At 44.1% G+C, this 21,420-nt stretch overlaps 1 protein-coding gene across 1 annotated transcript in view; it reads left to right on the forward strand.

Annotated features, from left to right (window-relative positions):
* astn2 (astrotactin 2) overlaps positions 1-21,420 on the forward strand; it is a 232,385-nt gene that overhangs the window by 72,235 nt on the left and 138,730 nt on the right. The window contains exon 4 of the mRNA XM_084036066.1: positions 13,421-13,573. Within this exon, the coding sequence (XP_083892192.1) occupies positions 13,421-13,573 (153 nt within the window). The remainder of the gene's footprint in view (positions 1-13,420; positions 13,574-21,420) is intronic.

Genomic DNA, 21,420 nt, shown 5'->3' on the forward strand with positions numbered 1-21,420 from the left:
GTGTTCGTGATCGTCAGTCGGGAGCCTCGGCCCGTCTGGAGCAGCTGGAGGTCAGAGCTCGGCCCGCGATGTTCAGCTGGCGCAGCATGGGGAGACACATCCATATTTTATTCTGGCCTGTGGCAAGAGCCGAGCTATAGATAGCACTTTATTCTCGCTCCTCTGCAAACAGCAGATGCCTTAAATATACAAGTGGAGGCAAAAAGCTAGCAGAAAGGGAAAAGTGTTGGACTAAATGTGGGACATTACATGCTTTTCAGTGCTCGGGAGTGACGAGGCTCGAGAAAGTAAATGTTGTAATCCCGCAGAGCGAGGGAGTTTCTGTCTGTTCCTCGTGTTTTTCTAAGTCCTCCAGATGTCTTTTAAGTCTTGTCAATACAATTTCATTTTCAAGTGTTTTGGCAATTGCCATTGCAGAAAAATACCTCAAATGCCCTCCTTCCTATGATGTATGGAAATTGTCAAACTTACGATTTGTACCGTTTTAGTGTGTCTATATTCTTTTGTGACTACAGCTGTGGCAATGCCTTCAGCATAATCCCTTTGGTATGTCTCTGTTAGTTTTGGGATCAGAGATCTGTTCCTGGTGTGGTTTTTCTTCTTTTTCATCTCCACATACATGCATCCGGAAAGTATTCACTTTTTCCACATTTTGTTATGTTACAGTCTTATCCCAAAATTGATTAAATTCATGTTGTTCCTCTAAATTCTACACACAATACCTCACAATGACTAAGTGACAATAGTTTGTTGGAAATGTTTGCAAATGTATTAACAATAACAATAAAAAATATATTATTTTATTCAGTAAGATTAATTCTAAACCTATTCAATTCACAAGATAAAAAAGTGAATTTTCAAATATGATTGTGTTTTATTATATTGTCTCTCCTTCTTAATGAATGTTGACTCATTTGTGTTGCTCTTTCTTCCCCCCTATTATTTCCCCTGGCCATCTCCTCTTATGTTCATGCTCTTCATCCTTCATGGCTCTCTCCTCTGCATGTCATTCCCAACACCATCTCCTTTCTCTTTCCTTCAACACCTATGGCATCCATTGTCTACCCATCTCGTCCACCGCACTTCTCTCTTTCTCTCTCTCTCGGCCATTCATCTCCAGATTCCTCGTCTCCTCCGACGCTTTCTGTCTTTTTCTTTGTATCCGTCTAACCTTTTACTCTCTTCTTGTGTACCTGTCACACTTCCAGAAGCAGGGCTGTCAAATTATTCTAGACTGGACTGCTCCTATTAAAACAACGGCACATTTAATACATCACAGAGGGAATCAGAGCTGGTATGAACCCCTGCTCCCTTACCAGTGATCCCCCTCTGCACTCATTTGCTCCGCAGGCCGTGAAGGAGAGGAGCGAGGAAGGAAAAGGGGGATAGAGTTATGTCTCGAGCACGTGTCCACATGCTGCCTGCGTGTTGGTATGTTCTAGGAGAAAATAAAGGATGAGGATGAGAGTGTTAAAAGAAGAATCATAAAAGAAATCTGTTTAATTTCTTGGGGTCTCAATTTATTTTCCTCTCGCAGATTTGCTCTAAATTAAAACAGCAGGGGTTTGCAGGGTCCAGAGATCTTCAGAGATCTCCCCAGCGTTTCCCCTCGTGGCTACATCTGCTGCTGTTGTATGTGAATGTTGTCGTGCTGCCAGGCGGGATGGCTTTGAATGGGGAAAAGCTCATAACTGACTCCCGAGTGTTAAAACATGCATGTCAAGAAGTGGCGTTAAATTGGCAGCACATGCACCGGTGATTTCACAGGATTTCTCTCCAACTTCTGTGGTTTTATTTAAGTAACACTTGTCTTCTTCTTTGTTTTGAGTGGGTGTTGTCCAAACTGTATTTTCACAGGCAGCTAGGGCTGGACAATGATTTTGTTCTCACGATATGATTTTTAACCTCAACACCCCGTGCCCTAAAAGAGAGTATTTCTACAGAGTCGCTGTCACCACATACGTGCATGGATTCGGAGCACCTCAATCCATCTTCCAAGCCGCATCACCACCTGCCTTCAGGGTTTCAGGGGCATTATTGAAGAGCCTAGAAAATATTGCCTTGTGACTCGCTGACTTTTCTGCAGTAAGGAAATATTCTCTTGGGCCTAAGAGAAATAAGGGTCAAGCACTATTTATGGACAGCGAGTCATGGTCAAAGGTTTCAGTTTCTGACAGACAGTAATTCCCATAGGCTGTATCAGCGATTTGGTGGAAGCCAGCCTTGTCTTGTCCATTTGGCTTTTTTGGAGTAGCTAGTCCTTCAGTGTGTGTGTGTTGTTTTTTTTTTCCGCTGACAGAACAACTGTTGCCCTTCCTGGTGCTGAATATCATTTTCTGTGAAGGTACAGGCATCAGATGCAGGCAGCATCATTTTTTTTGTTGTGATACCCAGAGGTTTATTTTTAGAAACCTCTTCTTCTGCAAATTAGTGCTTTTACCAGTGAATCTTCTGATGGGAATCCTGTACAGGCACATCCATCTACCTCTCCTGTCGATTGTGATAAGTGACGTTGCATCGTCCTCATCTAGTATTATCTGTGTTATTGTATGAGCTGAAGTCTTGGCAGCGACTGCAGTAGTTGCAATCGCAGCGTGTCAGTTAGTATTATGAACAAATCAAACCCATTTGGTATTCTTAATCGTGACAACCTTGAAAAAAGAATTGCACTGGGGGGGGACATTTTTTTTGGTAAATCAATCGGATGCAGTCTACCCAGATAGACTATGACACTTCAAGCGTTGTTATGCCACCCACATTTTTCTTGTTCTTCTGTGTCTGCTTTATTTCCTTCTCGTCATTATCGAGCAAATCGTTTTTAAGCAATCAAACTAAAATGGCAATGTCAAACACTTGTCAAATTTGTCAAAAGTGTTGGGGTCGCTTCCCAAAAGCTTGCGGGAGAAATTAAAATTACAACACTGTTTGATCCAACATTATTAGCTGGATCTAACTCAGAAATAGTGATATGGAAAGTGATGTGTTTTTCTGAAGTCATTTCTTTAGCACTCATAAGTGAATAGCTGTGACAAAAATGGCATTGGGTTATTTTGAATATTGAAGGTCACCACTGAGCTTGTGGTTTCTATGGGAATGGTTACTAGTTGATCAAATGAGTTTGTGGTGTGCATCTAAAATCACCTGTTTGAAAGCCGTCACGTAGTCTGACAGTCAATACCTTTTTAAAGATATCTTCCTAGGTTTATTTTTGTTGCCTAGCAAGGCTCCTGTTACCTTAGTGGACTCACAATAAGAAGGCTGAGTCCATGTACACAACAACAAACAACAGCTGCATCCTACCTCTCTGAGAGTCTGAGTTTTTTTCAGCAGTTAGAAAAACAAGTTGTATTGCGTTTAAAGTGGGCACCTCAGTAACATCCAGATATACAACATTGGATGTAACATTGCAAATAATGAAAACGTCTTCTTTGAATATGTTATCAGGCAATCGAGTTTCTTATTTTTTTGTTGGTCTTACTGTGTATGCTGAAAAATCATTTGGTTTGATGGCCATTTCATTCTCCAACGAAGTCAATAAAAAGATTGAAAATTGGAAATCCACTTTCTATAAACTGCTGCCCACAGCTGTGAAAGCAATGTACTCCACAGACGATTACATGCACAAAAACAAATGTGTGCATATACGTACGCACTTTAACAACAGCCTGCCTAAACAGTCCTACTAAAAGAAATCGGGTTATCTGCTGTTCCTGGGCACCGTGAGACCACCAGGAAGAAGTTGACTGAAGCAGCATGATGTTGACATCCGCTGCTTATGAGACACTGCCAGCACACGATAAGGGAGTAACTGCAGATAAGGGAGATGAGAAGGAGGAAAATAAAGCCACCAGAGCTTTGGCTGACATTGAACTCAAAATGAGAAGCCAGTTTGGACTCGGGGGGTCTGGGGAAAAAAACAAATGTCATAATAAAATGTCCCGGTGGCTGCTTCTGACAGATGTGAGAAACGGGGAATAACAGCAAAAATAGTGAGAGACCGATGGAGGAGAAAAAGCATGACATTTATTTGTGTTCGTGAATAATGGCTCGCACCTACCGACTATCGTGGCGGATTAGTAATTCAACAAAATGATCAAACTATTTAAATGTTGTCCGACGAACCTGCGTCTGTTTCACAGTTTTGAGTGCACTTCATGGCATGAGCACATTTCCAAGGTGAATTAGAATAAAGGTGCCAGTGGAAGACGAAGACACAAACAAACATCGACAATAGGTTCATGACAGACATTTAGAGAAAAAAAATATATTTGTTTTGAAGGAGACTGTGTCTCCAGGCACTTATACTCGGCCCAGCAACTCTTATTTTCCTCAAAATGGAACAAAGAAAGGTAGATAAAGAGCGTTCTGAGAGGCCATGAAATATGTATGCGAGCAGTTAACCTCAAACGTCCTGTCATACATTCTCCTCAGCCGTGGCGGGTCAAAGCTTAAGTGCCACCCACTTTGGCTCCTGTTTGCTAACCCCAGCTATCTGAATGAGCCTATAGCTCCACCGTTAATGTCCACAGGGAATCAAAGTCCCTGAACCCTTTTTGAGTACTTTATTTGTTTATTCGCTCTCCTGTCAAGGTTTAAGCCCGACATATTGACACCGCGGCTGAAATGAAGGCCCTTTGCATCTTAAAAGATGGAGAGAAAAAATAAAAAAGAGAATCAACCGATGTTGTGTAAGCTGAACGTGTTTAACCTTATACCCTCAATCACTGTTTAAAACACATTTGGCTGGGCCTGATGGAGAAAACGACTCCACTATAGCTCCATTCACACGACGTGGATGCCCACAAAGAGGGAATCCACACACACACACACACACACACACACACACACACACACACACACACACACACACACACACACACGTAAGATCCTTGACTTATTCTCCACCTCACAATAAACGAGACTCTCCATCACAACACAGCGATTGTCGAAATATTTAAGAACATATCTTACATATTTCGGCGATTCTCATCTTCCAGTAAATGATCACCATCAGGTATTCAAGTCATAGCATAGACCTAAATAGTATTTCATTTATTTTGTACTGTAGTCAGGGGAGTCTGAACGAGCACCGATGCACCTGATGAAATCATAATTTACAAGTTTAGATGCCGAGGCGATGTTGATCCGCTGGTACAAGCACAGACTCGTTAATCCACATCCAGCAGAGCCGAAGCTCGTGTTATAGCCGTCCCTTCCCTCCTCTGTTACATTCTCCTGTTATGTATTCTTAGAAGGACAGATGGAGCGAACTGACTTAAACGAGGGAGGACGGCAGTGGGAGCACGCACTTCCGTGGATCAGTGCGAGAAAACCGACGCGGGCTTGCGTTTTTGAAGAAAAAACAGTGACGATAGGAAAATCTCTTGCAAGTCGGTGCCAGAAAATGTAGGGAGTTTTTGTTTTAGTTTCTGTGTCATGTTTTCTCCCAGCACAAGGCAGATCCCACTCACAGCCAAGGGTTGGTGTAGACTCACTTCCGTGCTAGTTTACAACAACATAGCCAGAAGCAACAGCAGCTGCAATAGGATCAAAGTGACTATGCAATATGGAAGAAGTGGGCCTTCTTTTTTTTTTTTTTGTCTTGTTTTTTTTTTTTTTTTAGTGAAAACATTTTTGGCATCCTTTTATTGCACTCTTACTGTTAATGGAAGTTAAACTATAGTGTGATGGCTCTGCTCAAGATCATTTCCCCTGCCTTCTCCTATTAGGCCGGACAGAGGATGGAGGGAACTAATAGGGCTGCCCCCCTCAGAGTGGATAAGTCATTTTCTAAATGCTCATTCATGCTGAAGGACTTATTTCCAAGAAACTAATGGAAACCTTTCTGGTAAACACAAGATTTAAAGTGCTGCTTTTGCACAATTCTTTGTGGAGAAACGCTGTTTAACAAATCTGTTAAATTTTGTAATGATACATCTGCTGATGCTAAGCTAGGGCACATCGTCAGTGATGTTCCTGATTTCATTGGGTGTTTCGGGTCTTTCGAAACATCAGACACCCTCCATCAGGCGACCCAGCCAGTGTTAATTTCGTTAACGAAAACTATGACGAAATATGTTTGTGAAAAGCATTTTTTCTATGACTAAGACGAGACGATGACGAGCTAAAAATAGATCATTGATGATAAAAACTATGACGAGATGTCTGCTGCGTTTTCGTTAACGAGACGGGACGGGACTAAAATGGTAATGGTGTGTTCTGCGGACATGAACAAAATGAATGCGTAAAGTTGTAAAGATGTGACTAGATGTCTCCTCGTCTCCGTGGCGCATTTCTCCGTTTTGTTATGTATATCGATCATTATTTTCATCCGCCATCTTGCTAGTGTTGTATAGAGTTACGTTTATGCATTGCACGCTCGTATTGACTCCCGTAGCAGCTTTTACAGCCAATCGGAAAGCCTGATTTACGCTTGGCCGTGAGTTGTTGTGTTTGCCCAAACGGGAGACACGGAGGAGTTCACAGCAGAGCAAATGACGGTCAAAGAGTTATTGTAGTGATAGAGAAAGTTAAATACATAAATGGCACAGAAGAAGTACACTATATACACACATATTTAGGGCAGGGAGTGGAAAGGACCATTCCTGGCAACAAAACCGCCCATGGACACTACCCAAAATAATATCCATATTTCAGAAGCAGCTAGAAGCTTGATGGAATGGAATTGTCCTGTTGTAATAGCTCGCCACATGCAGCCCATAGGAAAAGAATGAGACAACAGATTCAACATAGGCCAAGTTATGGACCGGCAGCTTAAAGCAGACGCATGGGGGCGGCAGTGCTAAAATGTGACTAAAAGTAATGACTAAAAGTTGACTAAAATGTGTTTACTTTTCGTTGACTAAAACTATGAAGGTAAACAATGACTAAAATGTGACTAAAACTAATAAGCATTTTCGTCTAAAGACTAAGACTAAATCTAAAATAGCCGCCAAAATTAACACTGGACCCAGCTGAGGTTGATCAGGCCTCAGCTTGTGCCCTAGCAGCATTTGTCCACGGATCTGCTCTTTTGATCCAGAGCCACCTCGGAGCCTTCTCTGCAGCCTCTGTGCTGTTGCGAATGGCCCTTCTCCTTCTCTCACCTGTGATGCCAAGTGCAGTTTAGTTTAGTGTGTTTATTTTGGTCTTATAAAAAAACAGATACAATAGACAAATATAAAAGTATAGATACAAAACAGATCAAAACAAAAACACAACAAGCAATACAATGCACATTGACCGAAAAGGTGTAGGCTGAAGCATCAGCTTATTTTGCCTACCCTTATTAAATTAACATTTTCTGTTCACTCATTTAAAAAAAATACATTTTCAGTATAGGCCTTGTAGAGGGACTGCCCCGCAAAGCCTCTGCACCCCACCTCCACAGGTAAGCACCTTGCCTTCCAGCCTTGGTTGTGGCAGTCGCTGACAAGGCCATCGTACTTCTCCCTTTTCCTCTCGAAAGCTTCCTCCAGTCGATCTTCCCATGGCACAGTGAGCTCCAACATGACCAGGTTCCTTGTTGCCTCGGACACCAGGACAATGTCAGGTCTCAGGGTGGTCTTGACTACATGCTGGGGGAACTTCAGCTGTTTGCGCAAGTCCACATTCAGCTGCCGATCCTGTGCGGTGTTTAGGAGCCCTGATGTTACCCTGGATGATTTTACTGGCCTCTCTCCGGCTCTGATGAAGCTGATGGTTTGCTTGGAGGGCTTTGACCACCTGCAGCTACTGATGGTGACCTGGATGCTCTCTGCTATTGTTTTGAGCACCTGGTCATGCCGCCAGCGATACCGGCCTTCCCCCAAAACTCTTGGGCAACAGCTCAAGATGTGCTCAAGGGTTCCCTTTCTCCGGCACAGGGCACATCCTGGTGTATCGACTAGACCCCAGGTGTGCAGGTTAGACGGGCTGGGTAGGACATTATAGACTGCCTGTATGAGGAACTTGATGCGGTGTGGCTCTGCCCGCCAGAGGTCAGCCCACGTGATCTTCCTCTCCACAGCTTGTTCCCATCTAGTCCAGGCACCCTGCTGAGCCATTCCCACTGCTTTGCTGGACCTCTCCTCCTCCACCGCCGCCCTCACCTCGCCTTGGACTAGCTGCCTCCGCTCCTTCCCCCGGGCCTTGTCAAACCGGGGGCTTTGAAAGGTACCTAGTCCGGCCCTTCCTCTGGCCACTGCTCCCACCAGTACACCATGGCGCAGACGTGACTCTGCCTGGTCTACTGCAGCCTCTGCCTTCCATTTCCTTCCAGTCTTGACCTCTACCCCTGCCCCAGAGACCTTGGGGTCCTTAGACTCACGGAACTGCAGCACCTCCCTTGCACGCAAGACCTTGAACTCCTCTTCGATGGATTTTAGTGGGAGCTGTAACTTGCAGGTGTTTCCATAGAGGGCGATGCTGCTTAAGCTCCTTGGGAGTCCCAGCCATCTTCTTAGATAGCGGCACTACAGATCTGGATTTTGCTGGCTTGAATGACATCCTGGCCCATTCACTCAGCTTTTCCAGACCCTTCAGGATCCATCTGGCTCCAGGTACTGACTCAGTTGTCACTGTGAGGTCATCCATAAAGGCACGGATTGGTGGTTGCCGTGTTCCAGTCTTGGATTTGGGTCCTCTGCACTCTGGTTCAGCCGATTTTACCAACATGTGCATTGCCAAATTGAACAGGATCACTGAGATGGTGCAGACTGTGATGATTCCCACCTCAAGCCTGTGCCACTCTGATGTTGTTGATCCAGATGAGAGACTCAGCTTAAAATCACCATAGTACTCCTGGATAAGGTCTCTCACTGTGGCAGGAACATGGTGCCTCTCCAGAGCCTCCTGTACCAGCTTGTGGGGCATAGAGCCATAGGCATTGGCCAGGTCTAACCACAGCACCACCAGATCACCCCTGTTCTCCTTTGCTTCTCTGAGTAGCTGTGTAACCACGCCAGTGTGCTCTAGGCAGCCTGGGACACCTGGTATGCCACCTTTCTGCACAGAGGTGTCTATGTAGCCATTTCTTAGGAAGAAGTCTGCCAACCGCTTTGCCAAAATGCTGAAGAAAATATTTCCTTCAACACTTAGGAGCGAGATGATTCTGAATCGGCTGATGGTCTTGGAGTCTTCTTCTTTTGGGATCCATACTCCCTCTGCATACCGCTACTGCTTCAGGGGTTTTCCAGTTCTCCAGACGACTCTTAGGATCCTCCACAGCCGATGTAGCAGCTTGGGACAGTACTTGTACACCTTGTAGGATGTTCCACAAGGTCCTGCTGCTGATCTACACCTTGCCTTCCTTACCACTTCCTGGACCTCTTTCAGAAGTGGCTCCCTCTGATCGAACACCTCTACAGGCTCTGGTGGTGTTATCAAGGCATGCCCAGCTCTTGGTCTCTGGAGGGGTCGCTAAATTTACATTTACATTTACATTTAGGTCATTTAGCAGACGCTTTTGTCCAAAGCGACTTACAATAAGTACATTTGTCAAAAGAAGGAAACAAAGAAACCACAACGTATCATTGCCGATGCAGTAAGAGCTAAAAATAGAACAAGTGCTAGGTCCTCATCTGAGTAAAGTAGTACTTCAAGAGTAACAGTGCTACGAACCGAGTTTTTTTTTTTTTTTTTTGCGGGGGGGGGGGGGGGGGGGGGGTCGAGGGAGGGTGTTAGTGGGTCATGCTATGTAGAGTCGAGGTGAAGTCTGAACAGGTGAGTCTTGAGCCTTTTTCGGAAGATGGCAAATGACTCTGCTGTCCTGACATTGGTCGGGAGTTCGTTCCACCACTGAGGCGCCAGAACAGAGAAGAGTCTGGACTTTGCTGAGCGACATTTGTTTGATTTCAGCGATGGTGGTACCAGCCGGCCAGCTGAAGTAGAGGAGCGGAGTGCTCGCTTCGGGGCATGAGGTTTGACCAGTGTTTGAAGGTAGGCAGGTGCCGTTCCATTGATGGCCCTGAAGGCCAGTGTCATCGTCTTGAATTGGATGCGTGCTGCAACAGGGAGCCAGTGGAGGTCACGGAGGAGGGGGGTCACGTGGGAGAATTTGGGTAGATTGAAGATAAGGCGTGCTGCAGCGTTCTGGATACGCTGCAATGGTTTAATCGCATAGGCCGGGAGTCCGGCCAGGAGAGAGTTGCAGTAGTCAAGGCGGGAGATGACCAGTGCTTGGACCAAGAGCTGCGTTGCATCCTTTGTGAGGAAGGTCCGAATCCTGCGGATATTGTAGAGGGCAAATCTGCAGGATCGGGCCACAGCAGTGATGTTGGGGGTGCAGGATAGTTGGTCATCGAGGATTACACCCAGGTTCCTCGCAGTTGAGGAAGGAAATACTGTGATGCCCTCAACAGTGACCGACAGGTCCATGCGAGGGCAGTCTTTCCCTGGGATGAAGAGGAGTTCGGTTTTATTCAGGTTAAGCTTGAGGTGATGTGCAGTTGTCCAGACAGAGATGTCAGCCAGACAGTCCGAGATGCGAGTTGCAATGTGAGCGTCAGAGGACGGGGGAAAAGAGAGGAACAGCTGGGTGTCATCAGCGTAGCAATGGTAGGAGAATCCATGCGATGTGATAACAGAACCTAGTGATCTGGTGTATAGTGAGAACAGAAGCGGTCCTAATACTGAGCCTTGAGGGACACCCGTGTCCAGAGAGCAGGGTTTGGACATAGAGCCATTCCATGTGACCTGAAAGGTGCGGTTTGTCAGGTATGATGTAAACCAGGTGAGAGCAGAGTCGGTTATGCCAAGTTCAGCCAGAGTGGAGAGGAGAATTTGGTGGTTGACTGTGTCGAATGCAGCAGATAGGTCAAGGAGAATGAGAACGGAGGAGTTGGATGATATTTTGGCGTCTCGCAGGGACTCGGTCACAGTGAGGAGGGCCGTTTCAGTGGAGTGGGCAGTCCTGAATCCTGCTAAATGTATCGGACAGGTGTTGGTCGATTTCCCCCTTGGAAGAGACTAGGCATCCTCCATTCTTCTGCCCGAGGAGCTGTTAGGTGAACTCAAAAGGGCTTTTAATGAAGGCTGTTCTCTTCCTAGCCCTCTCCCTCCGTCGCCTCCTGTGTTGCCCGGCCCTGTGCAGGGTAAACAGCTTCTTTCTTAAGATGCACCGCAGCTCATCCAGTGGCCCACGCTCCTCCTCACCAGCTGCCTTGTACTGCTTCTTTAGGGTTTTCAGCTCCAATGTTATGGATTTTGACTGCCCTCTGATTTTTGGCGACCTCTCCCCTCTTCCACACCAAACCTCTCAACCCCCATGCACACTATGATGGCAGTCATACTTTGCAGCCTCCTCTCCACATCACCTTTGGCCGTTGCTTCCAGCACTCAGCTAATTGATTAATTGACTAAGCAGCAGGGATGTGGGGGATATATCCACATGGGTGGACACGGATCCAGGGGTATACATTTTTTAACATCGTCTCATTTGTCTTAAAAATAAGAAGTCTAGTTTTAGTGTAACCCATCGCTCAACTTGCATCGATCCACCTCTTATGAAGAAGTAGGATTATTTTCTCAAGACTCACTCAAATTCCCAGCAATTATCATCATTATCATCATCACACTACATGTGGTGCATTATTGATTGTAGTGCTTCTCACTCAATTGATGCACGCTTAGCAAAGGCTCAACACCAACAAGTGTGCTTAACGCCCCTTTTCGTATTTCGGCTGCCTTCGGGGGAACCTTCGATCAATTTGTATAGTGATAACACAGAGATTCTGAAAATTGAACACACTGGTATGATGGGGATCTGTCCAGAAAGTACATATCTAGCCCTCCGGCTGTGGAGAAGTCTTCATGTGTTGGCGAAAAAAAAAAAATCAAACGTTCGACTTCCTGACTCCCTCTTCGATTTCTGTGAGAATGGGTGTTGTGATGCTCTACCTCTGGTCGGTGGCTTCTCGTCAACTACCCACGTATAGCAGCTTTGTCTAGAAAACGGCATAAATGCTCATTTACCATGTGTTTTGTTCAATGCCTCTGAAAGTTAACAGTGAGCGTGCTGCATACAAGCCGCCCCCCCCCCTAAAGTTGAGGATAAATGGACGACTAACTTAACTAACGCCCAAACAGAAGAGCTAAAACTTATCGGAGCCAATATGCTTTGAGGATTTGAGGAGACACGGGCTGGTTACAAGAGGGGAGCTAAACGGTTTTGGTTTCAAAGCCACGAGCACACCTCTCTCAGACTAGGGGGATACAATGGTTTAAAGAAAAGAGATCAGGGTTTGTTGGAGGTATATTCCAGCACCAAACCACTTTGAAGTCTTTTGCTAATCTTCAAAATGATATATTTGACTTGAAGGCATAAGCCAGCATCTGTCAATGAGGTCATGGTCACTTTGCATCATCTCGTGCACCCGGTTACCACGGACACGCCAACAGCAATCCCCCCTTTGACGCAACCATTATTACCCAGCGAGCTCACCGCAAATTAAACCCAACAGCTATGTCCCATTGCAGGGGGAGTATTTGTACTGAAGCACCGCCCGACGCCTCTGTTGCTGTTAGCTTCTCATTTATAATATCAGAAAACAATGCGGACACTCCTGCCTCTTCACTTTCGCCCTCTTCATCTCCTTCTTCCTGCGCTCCCGCGCGCTCATCGGCATGCACACTGAGCGCCCACTGGGAGCAACACATCACCATTATTCATGGCAAGAGTACACCTCCGAGCCAGACTGACAGATCAAAAGATGTTGATGATAGGTGGGGATAGTGGAGGTTGGGGTGATGAATGGCCTCATCCCATTGGAGGTGGGTATACTTATACTACTAAGTTTGGGGAGAGCTGTTTTTCAGAGCGGTTGTTGGTTTCAGGCCACAGCTTTCTCGCCCTAAACTCTCAGTAAATGCTACTTGCACATGTGATGGCACATACAAACCTGAATTAACACATCACAAGCCAAATAAAGCAGGAACAGATGCATACAGCACGTCGGTGGATATCATGATATCCCCGTGTTTTGACCTGTTTGTGTGAGTTAGACACAATAAGGGGATAATATATTCTCTACTCCTAATTTATCATAGATTAGTTAGTTGCATATCTAGAAAGCTCACATGTCTGCCAATTCCCTGTCCTTTCCATCTGCAGTTTTCTACTGTAATTAATCTCCCTCCTCTTCCCCCACAAAACAGTTGTTTTTGCAGTCGTTCCTCAGGGCTGAGCCTTCAGGGGAAGCATTAAGGCAATAACAATTTGACAGAATCAATTAAAGGCCAGAAGGAAATTGAATAAATAATTATTATTATTATGAGAAGGAGGAAAAAAAGCAAGGTTTGCCTTCATGCATCTATGTGTGTATTTTAGCTATACATATGCCGTATATTTCTGCCTGTCTCTCTTTGAAAAAAAAAAATGATCTTCACTTTAAAGCTTTATGACAAGACTGCCATTTTCACTTTGGATCTCTTTTTTCCGTAGCCATTGACCCAAACACGGAGTCCGTGGAGGATTTGATGCAGAGGTTCCAGGACAGCTTCCGTGTTCCCAACACGCCGACGGACATGTCTCACTACCAGCACGTCATGCACAGCTCGTCCACGGGCCGACGGCGGGTTCCCAGCCACACCAGAGGTAGGACACAAAGTCATTAAACAGAACTTGACTGTTTTGTTGGCACATTGTTACAGACTTTGGGAACAAGAGGATTTATAACATTTGCACAGTCTTTAATTTCACTATGCATACTGGATGCAGACTTTTGGTACTCATGGTTTTGGGCAGTGGTATTTGCCCTTTTGACCGATGCATACTTTCCTGTATAATGTGAAATAAGCATGAGGCCACATGTTTGAGATGTGTTTATGTGCGTTAAGGGAGGTGTAAGCCAAGCAGCTATTAACTATTATAACTATATATTTGTATTTGGAAGCTTATTTTGGTGTCACAGCTTGTCCACGGAAAATTACTTTGTAAGTTGCTTTATTCAAACTAGATTGCTTCGTTTTCTCTTTGGCGGCATTCCTTTCAGTATGAAAGGCAAAACACAAGTTTGTAGTGATGGAGGAAATGCATGCAAATCAAAGGAAAAATAAGAAAACATTAGAATATTAGGATGTGTGACCTCTAGATGACGTGTTAAATCACTGAGGAACCGCGCCGTTCGGGACAAAAGTCAAACTGCTTTGAGGACGATGCCGCTATTTACTTCCACAACTAATTTCCTCAACATTTCAGATCGTTTTTTTGATATCCTTGAAAATGTAGATATTTTCTTTTAAATTGTGAAACTGATGAAGAAACCAGATGTAATGTGTGGCATGTGAGGAATACCATAAAAAAGTGACTTTAATTAGTCAGATTCAAAACTTATGACTGAAGATGTTCCTATTTGCATATTCATAAGAGATTCACACTCCCCTGTATCTAATCTCCTGCATGTATCCATCTGTCTGTTGAAGCATCACCTAAATCTAAAATATCTTCAGGAGAATAATTCCATTTATTCAGAATAGAAAGATTACTCTTTGTCACTTTCAGAAACGGCCTCTTTCCTACTCTTTGGATCTTTGTTTACATATTTTATCCAAATTGCTTTCAGCTTACTCTCTTGGCATTCTGTTTCGTTAAAGATCAATTTGGGACCACAGTTCCACACTAGCGCAGTTTTGAGATGTGACACATCGGCACCGCCACCTTCTGCCACTGCAATAAATTCAGCTCATTACCAGAAAGATTCCAAATAATTGTAATCGTAGACATGCAGCCCGTGTCACTGGTCGTTATGACCATTGACACATTAATACTGAAAATGAGACATTAACCGTGATGAGGTCACCTACTCTTGACAGAATAACGTAGCACCATCTAGATGCAAAAATGCAACACTGAGCAACTTTCCATATTATGCATGCTTACTTATGTGGGGATTATTAATCTTTCCAGTCACATAGCCAGTGGTGAAGAGACTTTACACTGTATTTGTGGTTAGGGAGAATACATCAGCGTGGGCCGGTCTCATCTTATTTGTTGTTGAGGATTTAACTCCGGGATGTTAAGACGTATATTGTGTCACCCTTCTAAGCAGATAATGCCTCTGAAATTGAATGCGTACGGGTCAAGCGCCTTGCAAACTTGGCGAAGGACACCGCTGAGAGACGTCCTCTCCGAGGTCATTGGCAAAATAGTTCCCTTTGCAGGCGTATAATTAGAGGTGAAAGTGTGCAAACGCGTAGGCTAATACTACAAACATGATAATGGTAGAAACACTTAAACGGAGGAGGAGAAAGTGTTCGTTGGAGTGAGGTTAAAGCAAAGGGTTAATTGATCGGACCCAAAAGGTTATTGTTGGATACACGAAATGAATGACTCGCCAGCCAAAGGCCAAGAGGAAACTCTGCTTGTGGATGGGACGATAATTTTCTTTTCTACACTGTTCCACTCCGTAGTCATTTTTCATGCTGTGCAAGAGCAACGTTTGTCTCACATTCTCGGCCCGTGTGCAGAGCTTGAGTGAAATGAGCTGTGTGCCGTATTATGACTAGATATTACAGGGATCCATGCCATGCAGGTCTAACCAAGCGACACAGACAGGTGGAGTGGAAGAACATCATCGGTGCGGTTCATGCAAAGTGACAGGAAGTGCTTGGGCTGAGCTTCTGGAATTAAATGCGGGTGATCACTGCGAAGACAGGATGCTCTCACCCATTTATAAATGTATTTCAAAAGCGGGTGACTAATCCCACTTACTTGGAAATGATCAATATCAAATTAAATCTTCCCCCAGCTGGAAAATAAAGGTGTCTTTAAATGGAATTGTGAAGAAATGTGCAAATAATCCCCTTGTCTCTCCGACCACGCCCTGCTTGAAAGGGGTTGAATACATTAAGGCACACGTCGCTCAATAATGGCAGGCCGATCCTGGGTCGTGGTTCCTGAAAGCGTATTAAGACTGAGAGGTCCCGTTTTAAATCTATGTGCTAGGATCATTTTATCGTTTAAGATACCTTTGGGAAATGGACCCTGGGCCCTATGTTGAAGGAAAAGACTTGTGTGTCCCAGATATTCAATACAGCATGAATAAGAGGAATAGCAGTAGGTACTGTCAGGATGGGGTGTCTACATCCAGCAGCACACGCAATCATTTTTCCAGAAAATGCACATTTTTCCTGAAAGCGAGAGAGATGCGGTGGAACGGATGCCCCTGATGTCCAATCATTGTGCTTTGAGGGGGTCTAGATTGGAGATCTACCCCAGATCTGTAGGAGTGGGAGCAAATAGGAGAAACACATCACACTGGTACCTGGTTATCAAGGAAAAGTTCCTCAGTTAACTTAATTTGCATTAAAGGGGAATCACAGCTCGACATCTACTCAGCTGTAATAAACTACAGCGTTTGTGTCTGCTCAGCCGAAGCTTGCAGCTGTTCATCTACTCTCCTCCTGGTGTCCACGAGCCCGCACGTCGAAAAGTGCGCTCAGCGGCAACATTCCTTTACCTCCCCGTCAGCATGTATCGCCCTAGTTTCTTGTAAGCACCATCTCGTATCTGAACTGGATGAAAAAGTGTTGGCTCGAGCACAGCTTGTCTGGTTGCAGTCGCTACCTTCACTTTCCAATTTCCCATGTTGGCAGCCACTCGCAGAATCTGATTTGGAGGATATTTCAGAGAGCATGATCAGGACGATAGCCAGATTCCGAATTGCTATGAGCATGAATCATATGTCAGACACAACGTTGTACACATCGATAACAATTATGGATGGAGCAGAAGTTATTATTAAGAGATTAATTTTCCCTGGCCTGCAATTCCATATTGCATTGCATGCCACCAGTTACCCACTTACGTCTAGGTTGGAGAGCTACTTGATCATCAAAACAGCCAAATATTGCCATTAAGGATTTAGAGACACTGTTATTTGATTGCTTTAACCACCTTTGGTGCACATCCAGTTCCTCAAATCACATATGCAGTTTCTAGACGATCCAAGGCATCAGTTGGTACTAACCTATCCTTTTTACTATACTAGCTTATTGGAAAGGGGGCTAAATGAAGTTGCACATTTTGTTGAGGAAAAGGCTTGAATGCTCATATTCACACAGGGCCCTGAACTTCTCCATCTCAAGATATCTGAATAAAAATACACACTTAATCCAATGCAAGTTGTTTTTTGCATGTGGCATGAATGTAATATTTTTGCCAATTCTAAAATGGTGTATTCGAATAAAAAGAGTCTTGAATTTGCACAAGTTGACTGGAAAGCTGACACTCTTGTGGAGCCAATGAGTCCAATTGTATTATCTCACACTCATGCAATTTAACATCGAGAAAACTAGAGGATTTTTGGAGTTCCTAGGTGTTGTCAGGGAAACTGTCAAAAACACTAGAAACAAGCACAAAATAAAAGCTCGGCTATAATTGAAGATTTAGCAATCAATGTCTCGCCCAAGCCGACCTTTACGGTGTCTCAGAGAGAGAATTTTCATTGGCTGACATGAATATTTGAAAACAAGCACCTCATGAGGTGGTCAATGGTAATTTGACCTGCATTTCTCCGGTGCCTTCTCTTTCCGACCACTCAAGGTGCTTTGCAGTACATTCAGTTACCTATTCACACACATTCTTACACTGATGGCAGAGGAGCCGCCTGCACATCAGGAGCTAATTGAATCTAACTCATGAACACACATTCACACGCCGATAGCACAGCCTTTGGGGCAATTTGGGTTCAGTATCTTGCCCAAGGACACTTCCGAGGAGCCGGGATTTGAACCACAATCTTCTTTTTAATTTGATATACTGCTTCTTTGTTAGAATCTGAGTGTGTAGAAGATTGTCAAATTTTTAAGACAATCCATCTACTTATATGAATAACTTTACTTCCACATATATTATTGACCAGAACTGAAGTGCCCAGAAAATGCTACACTTCTGTGCCTTTTTCTATAGTTATATATTTATTTTTTTTTCATTGGATTTTAGGTCTTTACTAAAACCAACTTGTGTCCCAATCAGATTTTCATGTCACATGGGGAAATCAAGATGTTATCCTGATATGCACACAGAATGATTTGCCCCCGACCTTCCCAATCAATGGCCTCTTTCCTGCCTGAGAGAAGTTGATGCGTTCTGCTATTAAAGTGCATGAGTCAGCAATTTCCTCACGCCATGTGAAGTTTGGAGAGTGGTTAGCTTTCATCTTTTGTTCTATGAGGAGGGGACGCTCACAGAAGCCTTTTCTTTTCTACTCCACAACCCCCTGGATAAGCCCTTTTCCACGTCTGTGCACTGGTGCTAATGATCTGGGATTGGCATGTTGTGAGCTGGAAATGGTTTCCTTCCTCTCCCTCTGAAGTTTGGTCAGATTTATTTTATTTTGTATGTGACTGGCTACTAGTTCATTGCTTTGATTTTACTTGTGACTTGGCTGCATTGCTCTCATCGACCTCAGCTTGGCATTATAGGTGCTGGGAGTGTCGATTCATGTTGATTGTCTGAAGATGTAGGTTCCTCTCCGCAGGCCTGTGGTCAGCATTAGGAATAGACCAGTACAAGTGGGCGACTTGGCTGTTGTGTTGATCTCCCTCACACATCATGCTGGGTGCAGAGTGTCAGCGATCTGTGGCCCGAAATGAGCAGTTTACGCAGAGTAGCAAGGAATTCTGACAATAGAAAATAGTACATACATAATATTTGTCCAGCCATTTTTTTTCTTATTTTTTTAACATTGCTATGTCATATAACAGTTTTTCACAGTGATTTCATATGCAACATACTCTTTTCCCTAAACTATTTACATGGCAAATCTGTTGTTTTTAATAATTCACTTTCCTTTTACTCTACATGTTTTGGGTTCAGTGTCTAATGTGTGTGTTTCTGGCAACATACTGTATAAATATATCAATGATCAACAACAAATCCCAACATATTCGGCCTTTGGTTCCAAATGAGTGAAAATATAAATGCACAGTCGTGGTCCATTCCACACAATGTTTCCGTCCTCATCACATCTTTGCCGTCTCTCGCTATGCACCTTGGGTGAAAACACTTGGCGCGCCTTATCCACTCCTGGCAGTCTGCTCTACACAACGTGCAGTAAATCAGCTACATCTCAATGTTTTAACAATCTGTTCATTCAAAGAAATCCCATCAGCTCGTTCAATGTAGCTTTTGAGCTGCTGTTACTGAATTAGAGGCTCTATATTATATTTAAGGGTTTGAACATATGGTTTTTCATTTCTAGCACGCTGTGTGCCTCATTTAGTAAGGCATGGCAGAACACATAAGCGTATTGTCTCCAGAGTTTTTGGTACACATTTTATATATAATGGGAAGACACACATGAATTAGTTCATGCTTTTTTGGCACATAAGAACTGCTTTGCCCTCAAACATGGACTCAAATATTCTGTGAAATATAGAGCCTCTTTATAGGTGATGCCTTTGTCTCTAAAACTGTGGTAACATAATGTAACTGTCCTTGTTCCAGCTTAGCTACCTTTCCAAAATAACTTTGAAGTCACAGCATATTGTGGTTTTGTCAAATATTAAGATGTCTTTCAAAACGCACTCCCTTATTTGCATGCGCCTCTGTGCGTTCAGCAGCCCTCTGTGGTGTTAATGTATTTCCATGTGCCGGCTAGAGGCTGTGGGATTTTTTTGATGTGTCACAACAAATACGTTGCCTCATTATGATGAGGATAACCTTATGGTTATTATCTAGCTTTTCTCCTGTTTAATTGATGCTTTGAAGTAGCACATGAAAGTACTTCATGCTGTCTTGCTATGTGTGTGTGTGTGTGTGTGTGTGTGTGTGTGTGTGTGTGTGTGTGTGTGTGTGTGTGTGTGTTCAGTGGTGCTTGAATTCATTCTGTGCTCAGCTCCACTTTCAGCAGTCCTCAATCTTCACTGCAGACAAAACACAATGATTACAGCTGTGGGTCTGAAGCCCCAGGGCCGGAGCTGATCTACTGCCAAGTCAGGGCAGCGTGTGACTCCAGCTCTGTATGCGCTCGGCGTGTTAACGACGCAAAGAGAGAGAAACAGAATACAAACCAACTGAATGGAAGTGTTCTCAAATGGTTATATATTTTAATAATTGTCCGTTGCATTCCTTGCGCTATACTGCAATTCAATTCATTAAATCCCCTTTTTTACTGCAAATGTCGCTGCAAATTCCCCAACATGAACCAATGTTCACCCAGATTTCCCACTGCAGTGCTCACAAAACATCCTGTTGTTTGTTTCAAGAAGCCGATCACCATTCTTCAGGTTTTCCCCCGTTTGACCAAACTAAATCCAGATAGAGTTCCGATTTAAAAATGCAGACTCTTTCAGTATGTAAACAGCCATGAAGTAGCTATTGGGCTAGCACTGGGGCTAGAACCGGGGCTAGCACTGGGGCTAGCACTGGGGCTAGTACTAGGGCTAGAACTGGGGTGACAAAAAAGTGCTACTGCAGAATTGATTTGACATCCTACTCTATACATGTAACCGTATAAATCACTCCAGCGAACACACTCAATTAATACAAATGCTGTTTTAAAATCCTAATTAAAAAAATATGCCAATGTCTCCTTATCCTACAATCAGTATGCACATCTTGATATTCTTAAATGTAATTAAAATCAGTGTCACCGGGTTATAGCTCTCTCTAATCCCAGATATCGATCCTGCTCCGTGAACCATCCCACTGCTCAAAAAGAAAACGCCATGATGCCTCAGCCTACACCTTACTGAAGTCGGTGAATCCTTACTTCAAATCCCCGCCAATAATTCTTTTCACATGATTGCTGGCCTTGTGCACACGAGGAGAAGAGTTGCGGTTTAATGTGGCGTACGCACTCGAGTCGAACTTGGACTGTGGGGGCGAGTGCGTGGATGTGCCCGCCGGTTTCCTAACGGGAAGAGAGAGAGTGTGGAGAGGCTGTCTGTTGTACTTAAGCCGTCTTCCCAGGGAGACGCGGTCGGGAGTTCAGTGGAATGTGTGGTAATTTGGCTCAGTTAATGATGAGGAACACTATTTATTAGTTGATCCAGAGAAGTGTGGTGGAGGTTAAGAAATGCTGCTGCGGTTGACAAACGGCGATGGGGGGGTTTGTCCCCCGTCACGACCAGCCACACCTCTCCTGTCTGGGCTGAGACGAGCTTCGGGGAGCAGCTGGTGAAGTGATCCTCAGGTTCTCATTACTTAAAGGTCATCGCAAGCTGCAGCAGGTTAAATTAACACATCTGATTATTTTTCCCTTCTTTACAGGCACTACTTTAATTTGGCCATTTCCCCAGAAATTATGTCTTTATACGAGCAATTTTGAAATGCATAATGAACCATTGAAACGGCAAAGGCCTTTTGAAGGAAGTGTAGACCGCGGCCGTGGTTTAATACAAAACACAGTGTGCATTATATCAATATTCAAGCAAAATCACAATCTTAAAGGTAAATGATGCAACAATTACCTAAAAACAATGTATAAACGCATACAA

This window comes from Eutrigla gurnardus (assembly GCF_963514095.1).
Source record: "Eutrigla gurnardus genome assembly, chromosome: 19".
Taxonomy (NCBI): Eukaryota; Metazoa; Chordata; class Actinopteri; order Perciformes; family Triglidae; genus Eutrigla; species Eutrigla gurnardus.